This window comes from Pleurodeles waltl, chromosome 3_1, assembly GCF_031143425.1.
Source record: "Pleurodeles waltl isolate 20211129_DDA chromosome 3_1, aPleWal1.hap1.20221129, whole genome shotgun sequence".
NCBI classification, from domain to species: Eukaryota; Metazoa; Chordata; class Amphibia; order Caudata; family Salamandridae; genus Pleurodeles; species Pleurodeles waltl.
The window spans coordinates 1,750,648,350-1,750,671,040 of NC_090440.1; the positions used below are offsets into that span (position 1 = coordinate 1,750,648,350).

The window sequence follows — 22,691 nt, forward strand, 5'->3', positions numbered from 1 at the left end:
AACAGAACAAAAATTTTCCTCCCAAGAATCAGTTTTATTTTCTGTCTCCGTATGCATTCGAATTTTACAGGCTGCAAGACCTGCCAAAAGTACACCAAAAACGTAGGATCACTTAGCGATGATCATTGCCCAGACCCATCGAAGGCCTTATCTTTTCCAAACATCACAGCATCGCCAAAGAAAATCAGTCTTATCCAACAATGCGTTCTACAAAGCAAAGGCCGAAAACTCATAATCCACCCAGTTTATATTTGCACATATTATTGTAATTTCCCAGTTTGGATATGTCATGTCATTCTAAAGAGAGTAATTCAGGTTGTTTCTTGAGTATGCACTCCAGTCAATTGTGTGTCTACGTCAACGCTTAATCTGATTAAATAGAGTCCTAAAGAGCCCCAACTATCTGTAGGTCTCGACGATGGGGCTGAATCATGGCAAAAGTCTCACAGCTATTGCGGCATTGTTCCAAATCCTTAAACCAGTCACGTTTGCGTGGTATGTTCATTTCAAACTAGTTCATGGGGATCCTTCTTTTAGCTACTAGGAAAGCTATTGTGGTCAGCCTGCACACTCCTTTGGGTATTTTCTAGACATATCCTAGTAGGATATTCAAAGGATGGGGATCTGTTGCCACCATCTGTATTGTGTTGTTTGCGAAGGTGAATGGCAGTACCTAAGGAGGTGTGTTTATTTAGCAGTCGGTGTCTTTAATCCAGTTTCAAGCTTACAGTTTTCTTTCCATTCTTGAGTTTGCCAAGTGAGCCCATAAATAAAAAACACTTTTCTATAATATAAGCTATGATTGGCAGAGGATGACATCATCATGCAAAGGCACTCCTATCCTATCAAGTTTGAAAAACACTTAGAACGACCCCATACTTCCTTAGAAGTGCTGTTAATTATTAGCAGTTTGTTGGTTGCACCCTGGCTAGACTCAGGCTCAATTTTACTGTAAATATTTAGAAGTGAGTACTTTTATTCAGCAGCTGTTTTTGCCGTTCCACAATCGAATAATGAGACACATTTCAACGCTTTTTTGTCTGGACGAATGCCTGACTTTCTTCGACCCTTCCCTAAACCGGTAAAGACAAACACAATAATCTAAGAGCGAAAAGAACATAAGCCTCTGGCACAGTTTTGTCTTTTATCAACCTATCTTGAAATACTGAATCAGACTACAGCCTCAGATTGATGAATCGGCAGAGTAATTTTAAAGAGGTATGTCTCTGACCCGGTCCGTAAATGTCCAGTCACCACCCCCCACCCATCCACTTCTGATACGGCACCCAACGCTAAACTGCCTTTATAAACCAACAAGTAATGGGCACTGGAAAACTCCCCATAATTCAGGAACAAGACATTTCTTGTTTCTGTACTCTTTCACCAAGTAATCCAATAATGACAGAAAATCCCTGTCAAAACGTTCCATTTCAAATACTTTTGACAGCCAAGGATCCTCAAACTGTATGCTGCAGGCACCTCTAACACCCATTAAAAACATATAAAAACATAAACACCAAGGAGGAAAGATCCATTTCAAGGAGGAGAACGCAAGTAAGTGAATACCACTTTTACAGTTCGAAAGGCAACTTTATGTACATACACGACCTAAAACATCAGACACTTCGTCCAGCAATGTCAGTGCTTTTCACTCATGGTTTGACCCTCTTTCATATGCTGTAGACTCAGCAACTGACTATTGGCCACTTGCCTTGGCCGTCTCCCATAAGGTCAGCTTCTCCACATTGGCCAGTCGTATAGACATGCAAGCCAATGCTCCCACAAGGGCTTTCGACTGGCACCTCATGGGTATGAATTCACCAAAATCTTGCCTAACTTTCCTGATGTAGGCAAAGAAGTAGATCCACAATCCTAAATATGTTTCTGTCACACTGTAAGTCACTATCAGAGCTCAACTCCTTTCTAATAACGAGTTTCATGTGGAGGTGGAGTAAGCCGGGTACCCAGAGGGGAACGAGTTCTTGGTGATCCTGATTAAACCCATGGTTCTTCGGGTGTGTATGCTTTACCTGGCCCTCTACTGCTGCAGAGGTTGGTGCTTGATATTGACACAATGGCAAACCCGTTTGGGGCTACAACTGTGCAACCTTCGCAGATGCATTGGTTTAGGCCAGCCTGCTCCTCCTTGGCTTTGTGCTACGTGTGGGCATATCAGGAGCAGAGGTGGCATCAACGTCTGTCTCTGACCTTACACATGAGAGGCTAAGCAAAGACTGAGGAGTGCTAGAACTCATACCTGTGAATGAAGCCTGCAGCAGAAACAGCAATGAGAAGAACTGTGGTGAAATATGCCTGTGGAGACCTGAAAACACCCTGATGGCACACGGTTAAAGGATCGAGACGGAATACCCTTCCTGAGTAGCTGTGAGTCCTCTGCCCCACTTGTGGCCCTTCAGGAACACACCAGCAAACCTACATCTCTCGGACAGTATAGCTGATGGTACAGGTGAATCTGCTGGATAGGGTGCTGTTTTCTTTCTGTGGATTGCTAATTGTACTACCACTGCCACCATGTTTGAAGTCTCAAAGTAGAGAAGGATGACTTTTTTCAAAATGTGTGCCTCAATATCTAAGCAGGACACACGAGGGCAAAATGTGATAATTCCTGACCAGGGTGATGCTACAAATTGTGAGCATTGCTCAATATCTGTCCAGCACTCTGACATGAAAGATGTCCAGTGCAATCAAAGTTTAGTGAGGAATGTGGAGGAAGGCTCTGGAGAACCTAAATAGCTAGGTGTTGGCTGGACCAGCTGATTGAGAAAACTGTGGGCAGACAGCAGGCGTATAAATCCTGGCAATGGAGACCAATGAAGAGATTAAAAAGCTGACAAGCTTCAAACACTGGCCAACTAGTTCAATTGTGAAACAGGATACGAAATTGGAACTGTTGGACAATTTGAGGAGATGAGCTTATAATTGCCTACTGGTTGTCTCTGCAGAAATGCTTTCTGAGCCCTTCCATGCTTTTACGGGAAAGGTGATTTATAACTTCCAGGGTCTAGAAGCTGGCTAAGAATGCAAGGTGGTTATGAAAGCCTACAGTCTATCTTTCAATAGACAGAGGAATGGTAAAACCTCTGGGTACGTTATGCTGGTAGTGACTTTGGTGGATCTAAGAAAGTAATTTTCACATTATTCTTCCCTGGTCTCATTCCCAATATCCTGGCCAGGAAGAGAAATCTAAATATCAAGAGGAAGGAAATGATCATGTAGGGATCCACGGTGTCAGTGAAGTCTGGGCTTAGGCCCATGGTGGAGGTGCGGGAACGCAATATGTCTTCATGCAGGCAGGGGACGTCTTGGAAGGTCTTTGAGTTTTGAAATTAACAGCCTATTGAAGGTTTGTCTCTGTGGCATTGGGGTGTCTACTGTGCTCACATGGGTGAAAGCGGAAATGGGTGGTGGAGGTGTAATTGGAATAGGTTCTCTGATTGTGGTTTGGTTTGGTTGGTCCACTTTCTCTTTCCTTCCCACAAGAACCTATGGGAACAGCTGAGATTGAGGGGTTGTTCAAAGCAGTAAAGTTAATATGCAAACATATTTCTCAGTATTGTTTCTTGAGTTACTTTAAGATGGCCATCAAAATATGGTGTAGTATCTCTTATTTCAAACTGTATTCAGTAACCAGATTTAAACATGAAGTGGTCCTCAGTTAAAAAAAAAGAATTAAACAAACATTACCTGGAAACCAATGCCCTCTTAATCAGAAATGATTGCCAGATATAGGGCTTGATTTAGAGCTTGATGGCCGGGGTTACTCCATCACATTTGTGATGGAGTAACCCGCCCGCCAAACTCTAAATCAGGCCCATAATCAGTCTAACCGAGACTTGATTTGGTTGAAACTGAATGAACATCTTTGACAAACTGATCCCTCAAGGTTTTGACTTATTCACAAAAATAGTGTGTAAGAAATTGGGTTATTAGTTGTGCAGGATGTGAGGCTTGAGCAAGTAATAGGTCCATAATAGTCTTCTTACTGGGAACCAAGCAGCCCATTGTAGCACTTGACTCTCTCAGGGTAGCGAAGCAGAGCAGTTCAAGACCTACTAAGGGGAGATGGTCTGGGCTAGTAATCGCCATTCACTGGCATGCAATACAATTATTTAATATATCATTATCAGGTCAGAGCTTTTTGCTTTGAAAAAGGAAAACTACATTTAGTAAACACACTATTAAATATTATTCATTAAATTACAAATATGCACATTATGTAGGTGGAAATACCTTTGGTGATGTTCTGAAATCACATTTGACCTCTCGTGAGTCATGACCCCCTAAATAACAATATGCTAGCAGCCCCCACATATGCCTGAATGACTACTGGTGGTGACTCCTGAAATTTCCGGTGGAAACTGATGGATTAAACACAGATTCATGACTGGGGGCGAATGTTTGATTTGTTCTGCATTCCGTCCATCTCCTGTTGTTTTTGTATTTGTCGCACCAAGTGGGAAAGATATGCCCAGACACGGGTCCCGTGCTTGGTTTGCCACCAGATTCAAGCCAGCCTGGGTGATGAAAGGTGATACCCTGAAATCGGTCCGAGGATGCTTGTTTCTGGTCCAGGGAGGACCTGGCCTGGCAATTCGGGCTGGACTGTTCCCATGGGAACAGGGTTTATCATGTGTCCTTCATGCTGACTGATATGCATTGACGATCCAAACAGAGCCCTCAATCTAGCTATTATTTCATGAGTATTTAAACACTGAATGTACCTTCTCGGCTCTCAACTCAAAGATACAAAATACGATATCAAGGTATAATAATTTAATACAGATAATTTCTTTCACTAGCTTGGGCCAGTTTTATCATGGTCAAATCTCAATCTATAAATGTTGAAATAGATTCCCCAATAAAAATGGAATAAACCAGTCAGAGGAAAATGACCACTCACATACACAGTCAGCACATTGAAATCCTTAAAAGTTAAGCAGATACAAATATATAATCAATGGAAGAAAATGTAGCACCAGCACTAACAAAAACGAAGACCTGATTTACAGTTTGACGGACAGTTACTCCATCACAAACGTGATGGATATGTAATCCGCCATCTTACATCATACCCAATGGCAGACGGGAAATTCGTCACGATTGTGACATTGTAACCCGTCTGACGAAATCCAAATCAGACCCTTACTCACCTACACATATTTTTTTCACAGTGGGTTACTAATGACTTATGATAATTTGTCTCTTTTTCAGATCCAATCCTGCTTACTTTTCAATTACTTGGTCAGTTACAGTCTTGACACAACTGTTTTAGAACCAATCACAGGGTTGAAGTGTATTAATGATTTACAAAAAGGGCTCAGTACACCAACAGGATGGAGAATGAATCCCTGGGCATGTGAACTGTACAGCACTGAAATCAAGATGTTTGCCTGCATTATACTATCCCGACTGTTTGTTCCACAGTGATTCTAAATGACTTATATTTGCTGAGTACTTTTTCAAAGGGACTGACCATTCAAGTATGGTACGATTTTGGACATGTAAAATTGTCTAGGAATATTATTGTAGTTGCATGTTCACAGGAATTTGGGTGGAGGTTTTCTGGTACATCCCATGATTTATCATTTCTTGCTATTGAGGTCACACTTTACATGACGTGTTACAATAGAACATGTGAATGACAAACTGGCTTCTTAAGCATCCCTCATATATATATATATATATATATATATATATATATATATATATATTTTTTTTTTTTGTTTTTTAAATCTATATTTTATCAAGTGTTTTGTGATGAATAAAACAAAAAACAGTTATAAACTCATTATGAGCAATTGTCCTATTAATACGCTAGATTTATAGGGCATTTTATATTTCTGAATAATGAGAAGGATCCAACCTCATGGACCTTTAAATAGGTCCACCACCCATATCTTTTTTTAATGTAACATACAATGGTAGTTGTACTGTCACATATGAAGTTGTCTGGATGGCTGGGTGATGGCGAATCTATTATCATGATGGTGGGTGTATCCAGCTATAAGGGGAGAATGCGTGTTATGGTGTACTTACTGATCTTTGACAGTTGACTGTGTAGATATGTTTATGATGGAAGATGGTGGGTGTTTTCCACATTTGATGTTCATTGTATGAAAGAAACATGATGGGTGCATTAGTGTATGATGGTGGCTGTGGGGATGTGCGAGTGTGTGTTCTACAATGTAGTTAGTCTCGATGTATGATGTTTGCATTGGTGTAGGATGACATTTGTGTGGTCATATGGTGCTTAGTTTGTTGAGTGTAGAATGATTAGTGTGTTGGGTGTAGAATGTTATTTGTGTGGACATAACGTGGTGGGTACGCTGCCATATGGTGTTGGTTGTGTTAGCGTTTGATGGTCAGTGTGTTGGTATGTGTGTTGCCATATAATGGTGATTTTTCCCCAACCGTGCTGCAGCCCTCTGACCCCTTTTTGACCCCACATCCTGCAGCCCTTTTATGTTACTACGTCTCTCCTGTCACCCCTATGTAGCGACAGTCCCTTTAATGATGGCAAGCTGTGTACTCTCACACCTCTCATGAGCTCCTGGGAGGCCTCTGCCCCCCTGGAGCTCATGCCACATATATGTGTTCCCTATCTCCTCTATCTCTGTTCCGTTCCTCCACCCACTGCTGATCTTAAGGGTACATTTGCCCCGTACGCTGCTCCTGTGTACTACTCTGTCCTACCACTGCTGTTCCCCTGTGCACCTCTCTGACCACCTGCAGACACCATGTATCTCCTACACCTGTCTTGCTCGCTCCTGCAGCCCCTCTATATGCCCATCAGTCCTTATGAGTCCATGCCTTCTCTCTGTCTCCACTCCTCTGCATTCCCTCTGTATAATGTGCTCCGGTCCCCTGCTGTTTTGGTGTGCCCCCAAACCTACAGCCTCTGGCGACTACTCAGCCTCTTACTTTGCAACCTCTGTGTGTGCTCCAAGTCTCTAAAGCTCCCCTTTCTCAGACGAGGGCGATAGTAAACCTTTTACCTGACAGCTTTGTATTAAACAAAATAGAGACTGAAGGAGGAACCTTTACCATTGTGCAACGTGAGTTCGGTGAAGGTTCAGTTTTACTCCCTCACACTTTAACAAGGTGAGGAGCAGTTGAAAATGTATTCACCGTCTCCCTCACTATGCACTTTGGCAAAGTCGATGGAAAAGGGCACAAACTATGGCAGCAAAAAGCTACTGCATTATAATTTTCGGAAATGCTCACACCTTGTGCAAGGCAGAAATACGTATCCTCCATTCTCTGCCCCCAACCTTCGGGCAAGGCCAGGGGGGGCAAGGTAATTCCCTCCACCATTGCCTAAGGTGTAGTTTGCCTCATGACCCTAGCGATGTACCGGTGGGCCAACTCAATGTATGGCATAGTTACAGCCACCTCAACCACAATCAGCCCAACAACAATGGTATTAAGACGTGTTCTCTACTTAAAAATGAGGAAATCAAAACATATATGTAGCACTTGCATAAACGTTCGGAAAAAGAACGGCAAATAGCTCTTTGGGAATGATACTGAGAGCATTGAGCATTTCTGGACAAATCCATTCATCAAACCTAAGGCCATAACCTTGTTAGCACTGAAGGATTTATTCTACATCTGTAATCCGGTATCTATAAATCGCTGCGCCATCCCTGACTACTTAACTTTCCAACACAATGTTGAGGCTCTTTTACTTCATTTGGTCAACTCATAAAGCTTCAAGTCACCTGGCCAAACCCCAAACATGTGTCTTCCCATACTTAATTAATCTTCTACCTAAATCCTACCATAAAAAAACTAAACCATATTTATTTATTGGAGGATATTTATTAGATGTGCACTATATAGTGAATAGTCCCTTTTAGCCAGCTTCCTTGAGAAAGAACAGCTGCGTCGAAATTGCTAACCGCCACAAAAGACAACATTAACTCATTGAAGGAGAAAGGCTTTGCAAACAGCAGCAGATCGGGCTTCATCCTGATATCAAGAATCAATGAATTGCACAGCTGAGAAGCTCCTATCCAGTGAAAGTTAGCCTTCAGAACTATAAGAAAATCCAGATTACTGGAAATCAGGGTGTTGGAAGAATATGAGCATAAATATTTTCAAAAATACAGGGGTTAATGGAATGCACAAACGTGTATACAAGCCATTGCTGTCTGGAGAGAATGTTTTTCGGATGGGACAGAGATAGGAGCCTCAGAGAGTGGTGGGGGAAGTTGGAAGCCTAAAGTATTTTTTAAATATTTGGATCAGGTGTGAGGTGAAGGTTGGTAGGCTGCCACATATTGTTTTTAACTTTGGGAAAGGAAAAATTGCTGACTGGGGCAGGTGGGGATGAACGTAGGGAGGCCGATGGCCCAAATACAGGAAGTGTACCATGGGTGCAATAGGCATTTGGACATAATTTTTAATTTTTGCATCCTGGACCATTTCTGTGGTACAGTAGGTGCCACAGATGCTTGTATTGCCCCTTCTTTATTGCTGTAAGCACGGGCATAGAAGTTTGACATCCACATAATCTCAGAGTGCCTTGTGCTTGTGTTCAGGGAATCCATACCTCCCTCTTTAAAATCAGGTCGGTCCACTGGCAATGAAAGTTAGACCAGCTATTTGAAACCACGATCCAGTCTTTCACTTGTATGCTGTCCCCAATTCAAGCACGGATGCCTAACTTAACTGGGGACAACACACTACTTTTTTGGAATCACTTCAAAGGATCGTGTGGAAGATGGCAGGGCACAAGGTACCTATATATTTTAATGTATGGGAGGGGGCCAGGGCACTGAAGGAGGAGAGATCATGTCCTTTCCTCATGACTAATCTACTGTGCCAGCTAATTCGCTTTTAGGTGACATCTGAGGGACATACATACATAAACAACCTAACATTGAAGATGAGAAGCTCTCAATTACAGTTTTTTTCCTAACTTTTCTAGAAAACATTATGGACAATTTGAGATTTGCTCTTATTGTCTGTGATGTCACTGGGAAAATTGATGAAAATCAAACCCATTAGTGACGGCTGTCTATAATTCTACACACTTTTTCAATTAATTAGGGTAAGGAGTCCCAAATAATAAATGGACGGTTTCGAAATTTGCTCTACAACCCAAATGAATGTGCTTTTCTTTTCCAACTGGATGATTTGGATGCCCTTTTAAGCTGCACAGGGAGCGAGTATAAACGTTTAATGTTAGGCTGCTGGACTTTATATTGAGGATGCTAAAGTTGATTATTTTCGCTGTCTATAACTAGGTTGTTCTTCCCTATTGTACTGCTGCAAATCTGCGTGGCTAACATGCCACCATGTAAAAATAAAACAATTACTAACAATTACTTTTTTATCATGCGCTTGAGCTGCTCAGTTTTATTGTCTTTGAAAGTGTGTTTTATGTGCGTAATTTTATAGTGGTTGTAACATAACACAATAAAAAGTGGAATCAAACTGATTAACAGCTCTGCTCTGAAGAAGGCTGAGGCCACTGCAGTAGCTCTCGCCCGACTAGCCCTTATTGTTCCGAAAAGGTGGCACTCAAAACCCCAAATAATTCCCATCTAAGGATTTCTACAGTGGGCATGTAATTTAATGTTCATTCTGTTAACCTGTTTGCATGATCCTACTCTTTCTTCTTGTTGATGCCTACTTAGGGCCAAGATTTATACTTTTTGGTGCAAAACTGCACTAACGCAGTTTTGCACCAAAAAGTTTAGCACCGGTTTGCACCATTTCTGATCACCAGCCGGGCACCATATTTATGGAATGGTGCAAGCCGGTGCAAAGGGTAGGCTAGCGTAAAAAAAAATGATGTTAGCTGGGTGGGTCTGGCCGTATGGAAGAAGGGGGTTTTGCACCAAAAAAAGACATTAGGCATGTTAGAGTAAAAAAAAAAAAGGACTCTAACCAGCCTAGAGTCATTTTCTGACGCAAAACCATTCATACCATATGACTCTTGTCTTAGGAAAGACAGGAGTCATGTCCACCACCCCAATGGCCAGCACAGGGGACCAGGGTCCTCTGGGCATGGCCATTGTACCCAGTGCCATGTAAGGGGGTCTATTTCAGGGCCCCCAATGGCACTTAAAAAAAAAATGCTTACCTGTACTTACCTATACTTACCTGGGATGGGGTCCCCCATCCTCCCCTGTGCGTGATTTTAGCACGGGGGATAAATAAGGCACTAAGGCCATAGAGTAATTCTTTGCACGGGAACGCTACTTTGCATCTCATTGACACAAAGTAGGTTTCCACGTCCAAAAAATGACTTTAACTCCATAGATTTGGCGCTAGACTGATCTAGCGCCAAAGTATGAATATGGTGTTAGTTTTGCACCGAATTTGCATAAAACAAATTATGCAAATTTGGCGCAAAACAAGTATAAAATGCCCCTAAAAGTTTTAGCAGCAATACAATTGTTGGACAAACCATCGCGTCCTTAACCATATTCTGCATGTCTTGTTTTGTGATTGTACTTTTCCTGTGGCCCTGTGGTCGACTACGATCAATTCACTACCACTATGTTTAATTAGATAGAACTATTTCACCAACATAGTTTGTCTTAATTTCCTGGGTTCAGTCCACGGCGGTAGAGCTTGTGTCATATAGCTCTGCCAGAACTATGTCTAATACAGAGATACAAGCATATTACATAAATTCAGCTTTCATTATATACTACTTGCTCACACTGTTAAAAAAAACATTCAGGTGGGTTTGCGAAGCCCACTAGCTCACGATGTTCATCTAAAACTGTTAGGGTATTTCACAATCCTTTTTAATGCTTTCTATTAGCCTACTGCATGTGAGCAAAAGCGCTGATTTGAAGTAGCATCTCACAAGTACCATGTAGAAGAAGCACAGTCCAATCATCATAAGTTTTTTGTCCACCTCACACTGACAAGTCGTATAGAGGTCACAGCTCAGACTCTTCCTTCAACAGCAGAGTTTTCATCCATACAGAACTCTTCATCATCTTCACATCCCACATAGACCAGAGCTTCACAAACAGAGAAAGATACACAGAAAGCACAGGCCTAAACAATACATACAAGACTGGGCAGTACTAGCAATCAACAAACTCAAGAAATACAAAGTAAAAGACCGGCACACAACAGGACACCATCATCAAAAGTCCTACTGCATACACATTCAAACCAACAACCCACTACTGCACATGCATCTATAATTTAATTATGTAGATTCAACAAATATTTGATGGCCACCGCTTAGTTCAACATCATTATCAACAGAACACAATCCAAGGCATCGCTGTATCTCAGTCAAAACAGGAGGTAACTCTACAACATAGTTTTCCAGTACTTATAACGTATTACTATATTGCACTCTGGCACTAGAATACTGTGTCGGAGAACTCCACGCGGGTGAGGATGAGAAGAAAAGTGCAGAATATATTTAACACAGAGTGTGTCAATGCACCACACATACAATGATAAATCCGGTTCCACATAATGCAGGCACGTGGCAAGGAAGAAATGACCAATGTATGCATTGTCTGGACTTGCAATGACATATCTACCTTTAGTCATAAAAGGAGCATTTTGAGTATGTCCTGGGCAAAAGGCGACATATCAGGTTTTGATTACAGTAACTGGGCACAGTATGTATGTTAGTGCAATCAGTGATGTTTCTTGATATGAATATACATAGTACACAGTACATATAAGCACATGTACCAAAGTGTTATATCGCACCCTGCACATACTAAATGAGAAGCAGTGTGTGATAGATGCTTCTGAGCTGCTGTGCAAAGTGAAATATGTAAGTAAGTAACCAGCTTATAAAAGCGCTCAAATGCCCAAGGGCGTCTTGGTGCTGGTGTTCCAACACAAATGTAATGGCAAGTAGTATTTGATTAGAACCCTGAGGAAAGAACCATGTTTTAATCCCTTTCCTAAAGAGAAGCAGATTGGATTGGGATCTTAATGTCTAAGGCAGCAAGTTCCATAGTTTAGAGGCACAGAAAGAGAAGCTCCTGTCGCCCCGTCTCGCCTTCTTTATTCTGGGAACTTCAACTAATTTAGCTGAGCCTGATCTAAGTGTACGACCTGGCATGTGCCCAATGCACATCTTTTGAAAGTACTCAGGACCTGTCTGATGGAGAGCTTTATGGACCACACAAAGAGCTTTAAAATGTATCCTTTCAGTGACTGGGAGCCAATGAAGGCTTCGAATGGACTGAGAAACAGATGCAAATTTTGGAATTTTCAAAAGGAGCCTAGCGGCTGCGTTTTGAAAAGACTCAAGTTTATGTAATAACCAGTTCTGCAAGCCTAAATATAAGGCATTGCAGTAGTCAATTTTTGAGGTGACTAATGCCACAATGACAGTCTTTTGAACATCTGGAGGAATGAATGAGAAGATTTTTAAAAAGATTTTAAGTAGAACAAACCAGAATGAGGTGATTTGATTAACTTGATCAGAGAAGCATAGTTTCCTGTCAAAAATAACTTCCACTGGAGAAGGAAGCAAGCCTAAGTTAGGCCGCCACCAGGTAGAATCTCAGAAGGTGGCATCATTCCCAAAGAGTAATACCTTGGTTTTATCCGAGTTTAATTTCAGTTTTTATCCATCCAGCTCACAATATGAACCATACACTTCCTGACATTTTTGGCCACTTCCTCCACTTTAAATGTTATTGACACCATGATTTGTGTGTCATCTGCGTAACATATAACTACAAATAAATAGTGCCGGATAAGATTAGCGAACAGGGTGACATAGATATGAAAAAGATTAGGGCTAAGTGAAGAGCGCTGTGGCACCCCACGTGGAAGGGAGAAAGGATCAGAGACAAAATCTCCAAAGGCAACAACTTGCTCTCTATCCTGCAAAAAAGAGATTAGAAGGGCAAGTGCTGTATCTCTGAGACCAGTGGTCTGTAGCTGGCTGATGAGAAGTGAGTGGTTGACTGTATCGAAGACGGTGGGCAGATCGAGAAGAATCAACGCTGCCTTCCCTACCTTGTCAACCACCCTTCTTATTTCCTCCGAAGCCGCCACTAACGTCGATTCTGTGCAATGGTTGGACCTGATGCTAGGTTGGGAAGAGTCCAGAAGGTGATTAGAATCTAGAAAGGCCAACATCTTCTCATTCATTGCTTATTCCAATATCTTTGCCGGCAGCAGGAGGCGCGAGATTGGCCGGTAACTTTTAACAGTCTGAAGGTCAAGGGACACTTTTTTTAATCAGAGGGAGTACAGATGCTTTTTTCCAGGTAGCTGGAAACTGTCCGTCTGTCAAGTTCTTATTCAGTAGATCTGTAAGAAATACTGACACTGTGTCTGAGAACTGATGTAAAATGTGGGAAGGACACAGGTCCATTTGGGCCCCAACTTTGTAGAAATGATGAGTTTGGCAACCTTCGATGCAGACAGTAGGGAAAACTTTTGAAATAATTTATATCCCCTATCTATGTTAATTTCTTGCCTTCCTATAGCCGGAATATCAGGCCCAAGAGTATTCAGAGTAAGAACCCTATGACATGCAGCAGTAAAAGCTTAGAATATCTGGTTCACTTTGGCCTGAAGAAATTCACCCAGTTTGTTACAGAAGGATTGATCGGGACTAAAAGAGCCAGTGTTGTTTAAATTTGCTAAGGAGTTAACGGTTTGAGAAGCTCCCTTGTGGAGTTTTTTACAGGACTAATTTTCTCACTATAATATTTGGGTTTGGTGGTAATAATTAAGTTTTTATATCCATTGAGGAGAAGTGTGTATTGATAGTCCTACCTCCATCTCTGTTCTTGAAGTCTACACTTCTGCTTAAATGTTTAAATCTCGTGGGAGTACCAAGGGGCTGAGGGTTTTTCCCTTCGTCTCATCCCTGTTTTCTCTAGAGCAAGTACAGAGACTGCAGAGCCTATCCAATTCACATAATCGGTAGTAGCTGATTCAATATTGACTCCAAGTGTAGGTTTGGACCTACAAGGATTATCGTTTAATTCCTTGGGGACAACATTCTTCCATGGATGAAAATTGAATTTAGTAGTAGTGGTGGGTTTCAAAGAATTATTTGTAGAGACTTTAGGTGAGAGGAAAATAGCCCTGTGGTCTGTCCATGCTAAAGGCCAGGCTTTAATAAAACTCAGAGCATGACTGTTGGTAAAATCCCCATCTACAGTATGGTTTTCCTGGTGAGTGGGTGCGTTAACAATCTGTATAAGGTTAAAACAGCAAAGGCTATCTACAAGAACTTCAGTATCGCTCTTTTCTGGTAGCTCTAGATAAAAACCGAAATCACCCAAGATGCTAAAATTGTCAAAGTGCATGAAAGATTCAATAAAATCATGTAGAGTTGAGCTAAATGTATTTCTTGGCCCAGATGAGCGATATATCAGAATGCTGTCAAAAGGATTGATATTGTTAAATTTAAACCTAAACATGAGAGCTACACAGTTGAGCTGGATGATTGGCTCAAAGGTAGTCTTGAGATAATCGAGATACATAATCGCAATTCCTCCACCTCTTTTGGTCTGGCGATCAACTCTTTCAATACTGAAGCGTATCGGCAGGGCAATTTTAATATCTTGGTCTGACGTAACATCGGCCCATGGTTTCCATGATGAATATAATATCTAATGCACGTTGATCAACAAAGTTAGCAAGGCATATTTATTCTTTATTAAAGATCACGTGTTCAGCTGTACGCAAGAGATTGCCTGCTGAAAGTCCTTCCTATTAGTTTCAGAACGGGTAATGGACTGTGGTATGTCATAGATTAAAGGGTATGTATTGTTTGGTACCAGGCCAAATTCACAGCCCGAACAACAATAGAGTCCTGGATTAGTAATGGGATCATATATAGCACACTGTTCAGCCTTACCGTCTTCGCGGAGATCCAGTAGTGCTTCCCTAGAATACGACCAGGTAGAAAAACAGCCAGGGGTGCCTTCTCCCTTTTTTTCCATGAATGGTATGGTAACGCCCCCAATGCTCCTTATCACCAGTCACCCTTAGTTGGAGTTTCTCTTACCTCATATCCCACAAAATTCGGACAAGGAAAAGATAAAAGGGGAACTTTTCAAAGCAATATACGGTTAGGGCGTTAAAGAACTTTCTGTAACAGAGGGGCAGCATTTCACTGGAAACAGGGTTCTCTCACTCCTCTATTGCAAGACTCTGTCAAGCTCAACTCATAATTCTTCACATTTTCTTTTCTTCGGGGTCTCAGAAATCTTCTATAACTCGTCCAGGGGTCATTAGATGGAGTGACTTCAGGCATCGGTAGACCTAGGTGGACCTCGGTGATTGATGTCAATGGGTGAGGGACTTAAAGTTGAATACGAGGCTACCATCTGGGCATCAAATTCACTTTGCTGGAGTACCTTGTAAACGTTCATCTGCCATGTTGCTGTATGTGCCATTCAGCTTGCCCCCCTCACACACCTTCACAGTAGCGAAGAGCAGACTCTGGAGTAGGGCTCCCTAATACAGTGAAGTAATTTGGGGGAAAAGTGTGGCCCATAGCACTGGTCCAGGCTTCTGGTACTATGGGTGGAAAAGCAGTGGAGAAGAACCTTGTTTTGTCTCCCTTCAACCCCATTACGCCAAACAGTCGCCAACTACCGGTCATGTCTTACATCACGGGTCAGCACATTTTCCCTATCCTTCGGTATATGTTCACCTTGTGAAGCCCTTCACAGCACTTTACCCACACCACACAGCTGTTTTTGTTTTCTCATCTGATAAATCATCTGCACCATCCTTTCTATTCCATGAACTATACAGCAACAGAGGTAGACTGGCAGGATGACTGGCTGAAACATCAAACAAAAATGGAGGTTACATAAAATGAAGGGAAAAAGAGATATACCGCGGGCATACCAAAGTGCACCATGTAAGGCCTATAGTGCTTAGCCCACAGTGCTGGCTCTTTGACCCTGTCTGAGATATCTTTATGTGCCTTGGAGCGTGGTTCGGATGAGGTTTGACACAGCGTGGCCGCATGGCTTAGGGCATGAAGAACACCATGGAGAATTGACATTCCTGCTGTCACTGGTACCTCCCTACCTAATGTCCATGCACCCTCCCTCTCTTATTTGGATTCCAAAGCCGCAGACTTCTCCACCAAAGTATGCACATTATGCAGGACTAAAGGGGAACTGGGAAATGGAGTGGCTAGCCTAGGGAAATGTGTGTGCTGCTACTTCCTTATGCTGCAAGCAGTCATGGGTATGCTCGTCAGAGGCCCTAGCACAAACTGTATGTTCTGAGGCCGCCTCTGCACAGGTCATCCTTCCTGCAACCGTAATAGGGAATCTCACAGTGTATTCATTCACACAATACAAAACAGGCATTGCATAGAACACAAACTATACTACTTTGAGAAAAGTAAATTTTCACCTCACACAGCAGGATCTATGAGAGAGTGACAATAAGTTAAGCAAGATCTCAACGTCCTGCATAGGTCAGGAAACAAGCAGACTGCATAGACTTGTTGAGCTTTTGCACCGTTACTTTATAGATATATAAGCATCATCATTAACCATGCTCCACCTTAAAAGAATGTTCTCAGTATTTTCAAACCGATTGCAATGACATATTCCCACTAATGTCAACTACAGTCACCAGCTAACTGGGTCTTTCTATGCTAGCCCTTTACCTCAAAACACCACACAGCGTACTGCGCTAACACCACATTTGAAGCTTCAATGGCCCACCACCCACAATCCTATTGTCAGTACCATTCTTCTCTCCCCCACCCTCCACTTTGCAAGCACCCAACGCCACTGCAGACTTGCTGCTTTACCTAAAGGTAGACATCCAGGCTGACCTTTCTGCAGGGCTTCCACTTCCTGTTCACCTTTCAGGACTGCTACGGCCTCAGCTGTTACTACTTGGACTATCCTGGCAGATACTTCCTCTGCGGTAGCAGCAAAAGCAGTGGCAAAACAAAACAAAAAATAGAATTAATAAGAGACAGAGGGAAAGGTTTGCACAATCTGTGTCCATCAATATCCACTGTCTCTATGGTTTTCTGGGAAATTCTGTGTCCTTCATTACACAGCATGGAAGCATGACCCCAGGATCTCTGGTTCTTGGGATTTACCACGCCTAAGTATATTTGCCATCTTCAGAATTACATTTCTACTCCTGCCCTCAACTCTAAAACCCAATTATTTAAGTACATATATGCTCTATTCAAGGCAGACGACTGCCTTTCATGTCAATATTTTCTATTTGCTATGTTTTGATGGCTTCTGATGGCTTCGTTGCATGGTACCATACTACTTCCTAAGATGCTTTATCATGCTGGAAACGAGTGCATACTTAGAAACAGGGGTCTAAAACATGATGAAGCCAAAGGCACAGTAGCATGTAGGAAATTTAAAGAAATTTCCAACAGAAGTCCCTGAACTGGTGCTAGACAGTAGCGTAGGCAGTGCGTAAGGGGTTCTGGTGTGAGGAAGGAAATGGAACCCCCTGCTGCTGTCTGAATAATAAAGTACAGCAATAATTAGGGTTCTGTGGAATCCTCAGGCTGCTGGGCCCCGGTGCCCCTGCACCGGCTGCCCCATTGGCATCTACAGCCCATGCTGGTAGACTAGGGAGTGCCGTCACAGGTCAGGCTTTTCTGCTGTGTGGCGGACTCTTCCCAATCCCTTCATCTCTAACATGCAACTGTCTCATTGTTGTATAAGTAGTTCAGTCAACATGTACTAAACAAACAAGAAAAATCTTATCCCAGTTGATGTTGTTAGGCTGGGGACTTTCCCATCCCCACTGGCTGCTGGCAGACCGTGTTTTCGAGTGACTTTAAACGTATTTCTCTCATCGCCCGGTCCGTGGGCGTCGTAACGACTGGTCCCTGGAAGTAGAGCTTCTTTAGTTGGGCATGAGCTCTTCCTTATAAGTAAACGGTGTTCAGATCTCACCGCATGTTTGTGGAGAGGTAATTTCTGTTTTTGAAAACAAAATTAAACTCTCTAAACGCAAATTCAGTTCCTTGCTTGGGATCTCTTGCGAGCCCTCTTCGCAAATGGCAATCTTTTGTATACCCTTTACGTTGTTTTTTTTTCACTTTAAACGTATGCACTCTATTTGAGCTGGCCAGATGTACAGTTAACTCTACCATAACTCCTCACTGTGACCGCCTGGATAGAGGAGAGAATCTAAATTTCGAATAGATATGTTGGAGATAGTTTTTGGGGGAAAGGAATTAAAATTAGAGTACCATGTGTTTTTAGACAGAACATATAAAATACACTTGCATGGGCATATAAATCATACATAGTATTACTTTGCGATTTTGCATATGAAAAATAAAGTAATTGCTTTAAGCTCCGTCGCCAGTGCATACGCCAGCCCTAAATTTCATTATCTGTCTGGTGCACAGAATCCTGAAGAAGAAAAAAAGTGGACGAGGCTATTGTTTCACTTGAGGTGGGCAACAGATCCGATATATGGAATGTTGGCCAGTGTTGGACTAGCCTCAGGCAGGCTGGCACTCCCAGATTGGCCACCTTGAAAGGACCAGTGCAAGGGACTTTTTTATCCTGTGAGCCATGATGCAGCCAACATGATAGCTCTTTCAAGCTGGCTAATCTGGCATTGCCAAACTGCCAGATTGCCAGAAAAGTCAGTCCAACACTAAATTTAGCTAGAGAGGACGCTCCATGTACTGTCTTTCCATGCATTGTGAGGCACCCACAACATCAGGATGTGACGGCTGGCATGGACCAGAAAGACAGCTCCAATGGTGAAAAATCTCAGAGCAAGAGGGGAAGCCTGACCGTGTAGCACCCATTGAACAAAATATTGTCACAAATTGGGACCACAGAGAGAAGGTCTGGCGCCCCACCTTTGATAACGAGCCCTGTACTGAAACTGAAGAGTGACCTATTTTGCTTACAGAACCCCTTTGTATCCCAAAACCAACAGAGAAAATATTATCAAACTGATGTTTGAGACTTTGAAAACCTCAGCCAGGTATGTGCCCATCCAGGCCCCATATGCCACTGGTATTGTGAGGAACTCTGTTGATTGTGTCGCTCACATGGTTCCCATCTTTGAAAGTCATACCCTGCCTACTGCCATCCTCTGACTTCAGTTGGCTGACCATGACATGACAGACTACCTCAAGATGATCCTGACTTAGAGAGGTTCCGCAGCACAACCACAGCTAAAGGGGATTTCAATTAAAAGCTCTGTTATTTCGCCCTGGACGTTCATCAGGAAATAGCCACCATTGGTGCTTTGTCTTCTCTGGATAAAGGCTATGAATTACCTGTTTGTTTTCCTTGGTATGCAGTCCTTAATGCTATTGTTCGGTGTTACTACGTGCTACCGAATTTAGAAGACAAATAACCCAAGTCAGGTGAAGATAAAGTGGACTGTACAGAATCACAAATTGTTGTGAAGTGAAAAATCGGGATTTGGACTTGCGTCTCCTGTTTCCACAGTTAACAAATTTAGTAACCAGACCATAGTCCCTTCTGTTTCAACTGCTGCATACTTGTAATTGTAATTGTATCTTCTCATCATCTTAGTGAAACGATTTGGAATAGAAACTTTTGACCTAGGCTAGTCTATGATTTGGTTGCTTCTGAGCCTAACATTACACATTGAGGCGCTCATTTCGAGTTTGGCGGGTGGAAAAGGCCACCTTCCAAACTCCTGTGGTCACGTCACCGCCAGTGCGGTGACCTTACCGCGGTGACCTTACCGCTGCCCCTATTACAAGTTTCCCGCTGGGTCAGCCCAGCGGGAAACAGCCCACAACATTGACGCTTGCTCGTAATCGAGCCGGTGGCAATGTTGCAGTGCATAGGGTGCAACAGCAGCCATCGTTTTTTCACTGTCTGCTGGGTCAGGGCAGGCGTTAGGGGACCTGTGGGCCTATTTCCATGGTGGGACACCATGTAATAAGCCCACAGGTGCCCTCCCAGGCACCAGGGACACCCCCACCCACATTAGAAGGACAGCGGAGGACGGGGGACCCCATCGCAGGTAAGTATAGGTAAGTACAGGTAAGTTTTCTTTTTTTTTAAGTGCCATGGGGGTCCTGAAATGGCCCCCCCCTACATGGCACTGGGTGCAATGGCCATGCCCAGGGGACCCTGGTCCCCTGTGCTGGCCATTGGGGTGGTGGGCATGACTCCTGTCTTGTCTAAGACAGGAGTCATGTGGTATTGATGGTTTTGCGTCAGAAAATGACTCTAGGCAGGTTAGAGTCATTGTTTTTTTACTCTAACCTGCCTAATGCCATTTTTTGGTGCAAAACCCCCTTCTTCCATACCGCCAGCCCCACCCGACTAACGTCATTTTTTTAACGCTAGCGTACCCTTTGCACCGGCTTGCACCATTCCATAAATATGGTGCCCGGCTGGTGCACAGAAATGGTGCAAGCCGGTGCTAAACTTTTTGGTGCAAAACTGCGTTAGTGTAGTTTTGCACCAAAAAGTATAAATCAGGGCCTAAGTCTCCTTCTAAGCCTGCACTGAATGTGACATATATGTTCCTTAATATATCAAAAAGACATCCTCTGCTCTGCCACCACTACTTCAGGCCGCCCCTTTCTTTGTTACCACTGGAATGCGAAGCCCCTACTCGACAAACGTAACACAAGAGCAAACTAAGTCCTGATTTAGTATTTGGAGGAAACAGTAGTGCTTGTTGGGAAGGCCGAGGACATTACCTATGCCATTTTGGCAGCATTCTGCATGCCAAAATTAGAGATGCCTGCCGACCCAGTGGTCATCTTTGTACAATGAAGGGAGATGCATGCCATCGCAGAGGTTCCTTTTAATGTAGTAAATATTTGGCAGAGGGCTGCCATTGGTTTTTGACAGCCTTTCACTAAACTTAGAACTTTTTTGTTTTTCAAACACAATCTCCCAGACAGAGAGTTTGTTTTTCTAAAACAAAAAAGCTAATGACCCCAACCACCTGAGATCTTTCTTCCAGGGTGTAGAGTTAATGATATTTTTTTTCCTGCCCCTCACTGCCAGGTTTTTCGTGGCGGGGATGGACAGGAGAAAAAATAAAACATTATACCATTCACCCTAAATAGGGTGGGCAGTATAACTTCTTGAGATGGCCGTTACTCAGCTAAGGGAACAAAGAGCTTTTGTGGCCCCTTTTTGAACACCTATTGTACTTTGGTATACCAGAAAGGAATGCAAATGGCTTTCTGTGATGTGGATTATGCTGGGGCGATCCCAAGTCGGTGTTCCCTCATTTGCCGGGGGTTTTGCCCCATGCAAATTAGATTAAGCCTTTCCATCTACACTGTATTACAGACATGTGCCTGGGGCAAAAATCTCAGACTGCACAACTTAAGAGGTGGTATGTGAGCCACAGGCACCGCCTACACTGGCATGTGTAGTCATACACCGCACCTGACTGATGGTGGGTCCCTGTCTCACTTGCAACTGAGGCTGGCGCCATTGCCTACACAGGAAGGTTGAGCAGTGGTTTCAAACAGCCAGTCTGCATTTCACTAATTTGTTGTTCCTGGAGCAGCTGCAAATTTACACTTGCATTGGGATCAGTACATTTTTTAAAAAGGGTGCTCCATGCTGGTCTGCACCAGCTGTACCCAGTTAAGGCTGCACAATGGAACAGATCAGGAATGGTTGCTCCATGTTTGGTAGAGCTCTTCACTGCATTCCAGTAATAGGATAGTGCGTTAGATGAACACATTGTTGAGTCTTGAAGTGGCGTTATAATTCATAAATCTAAATCCATGCTCACATTGTCAAAAAATGTAACTTATTCTGTATTGCTCTTATCTGATTTCATTTCTTTCAAAGTATGTCTGCACTATTCTACACTGAAAAACAGTATTAAATCACTTTGTTATTGCTGATCTTATTTGGTAAATATGTTTCTTTACTGTACAAGTCCTGGTAGAACTAGGCTTGAACCACAAAGCTCTTGTGGGAAAAGGTGGACATTTACTTGTCATGTTTTCTACTTTGTTTTAAATTTCAGACTTTTCATGGATTTGCAGACACCCCAGGGAAGACTGAACACAGACAACAAGACTTGTGGATGTCTTAACCACTGCTTTCCCGCCATAGTTACTCAAGCTGGTTCTCATCCTGGAATATTTGACCATTAGAATCTAAACCTTTATTTCTCTGCATAGCTACTCCGCTGACTCTGCAGCCTCTGAAAAAAATAGAGCTATTTTGGAAACGCTTGCCCCCAATCTACGTAGTTCACCATTTTTATAAAATAGTATTAGAAATTTTAATGGAATGACAATCTCAATTGGAAACTGTTGTGAATCGTTTGCAACATTTTTAATGGTCGCCGCTTTGTTTACTCTGCTATGAACTCCCCTATCCCATAACATGCAATGGAGAAATGTTCACCACTGCGACAGATATCCCACCACCGTAAATGCACTGTTTAATTCTAAAATTCAACAGATTCTGGTGATTCAGCGGATCAGAATGTAAAATTTAGAGTCTATTGTTGTGAATAGAATTGTTGAGAAATCGAGCAAACAGTAAAAAAACAATATTTTATTTAGAAGCATGAAATATAGGAATTGGGTGTTCCCTCTAAATATCACTTTACTCTTTGGGTAAAAAGCCTTGATTCCTTTGGTGGCATTCATGATTCATGAACGATGTTTTTTTTAGTATATCCAATGTATGTAATGTTTTTCCTATATCATTCAGTCCTGTATAATTTACTTTAGTAAAGTT

General features: G+C 42.5%; 1 protein-coding gene across 27 annotated transcripts in view; it reads right to left on the bottom strand.

Annotated features, from left to right (window-relative positions):
• Positions 1 to 22,691, bottom strand: part of MAP2 (microtubule associated protein 2) — an 805,405-nt gene that overhangs the window by 169,165 nt on the left and 613,549 nt on the right. For 19 of the 27 annotated variants that reach the window (XM_069225684.1, XM_069225672.1, XM_069225683.1 and 16 more), the window contains one exon: positions 16,781 to 16,894. The exons of the other annotated variants lie outside the window; for them this stretch is intronic. In XM_069225684.1, coding sequence (XP_069081785.1) covers positions 16,781 to 16,894 — 114 coding nt within the window. The remainder of the gene's footprint in view (positions 1 to 16,780; positions 16,895 to 22,691) is intronic. 27 annotated transcript variants of the gene reach the window in all.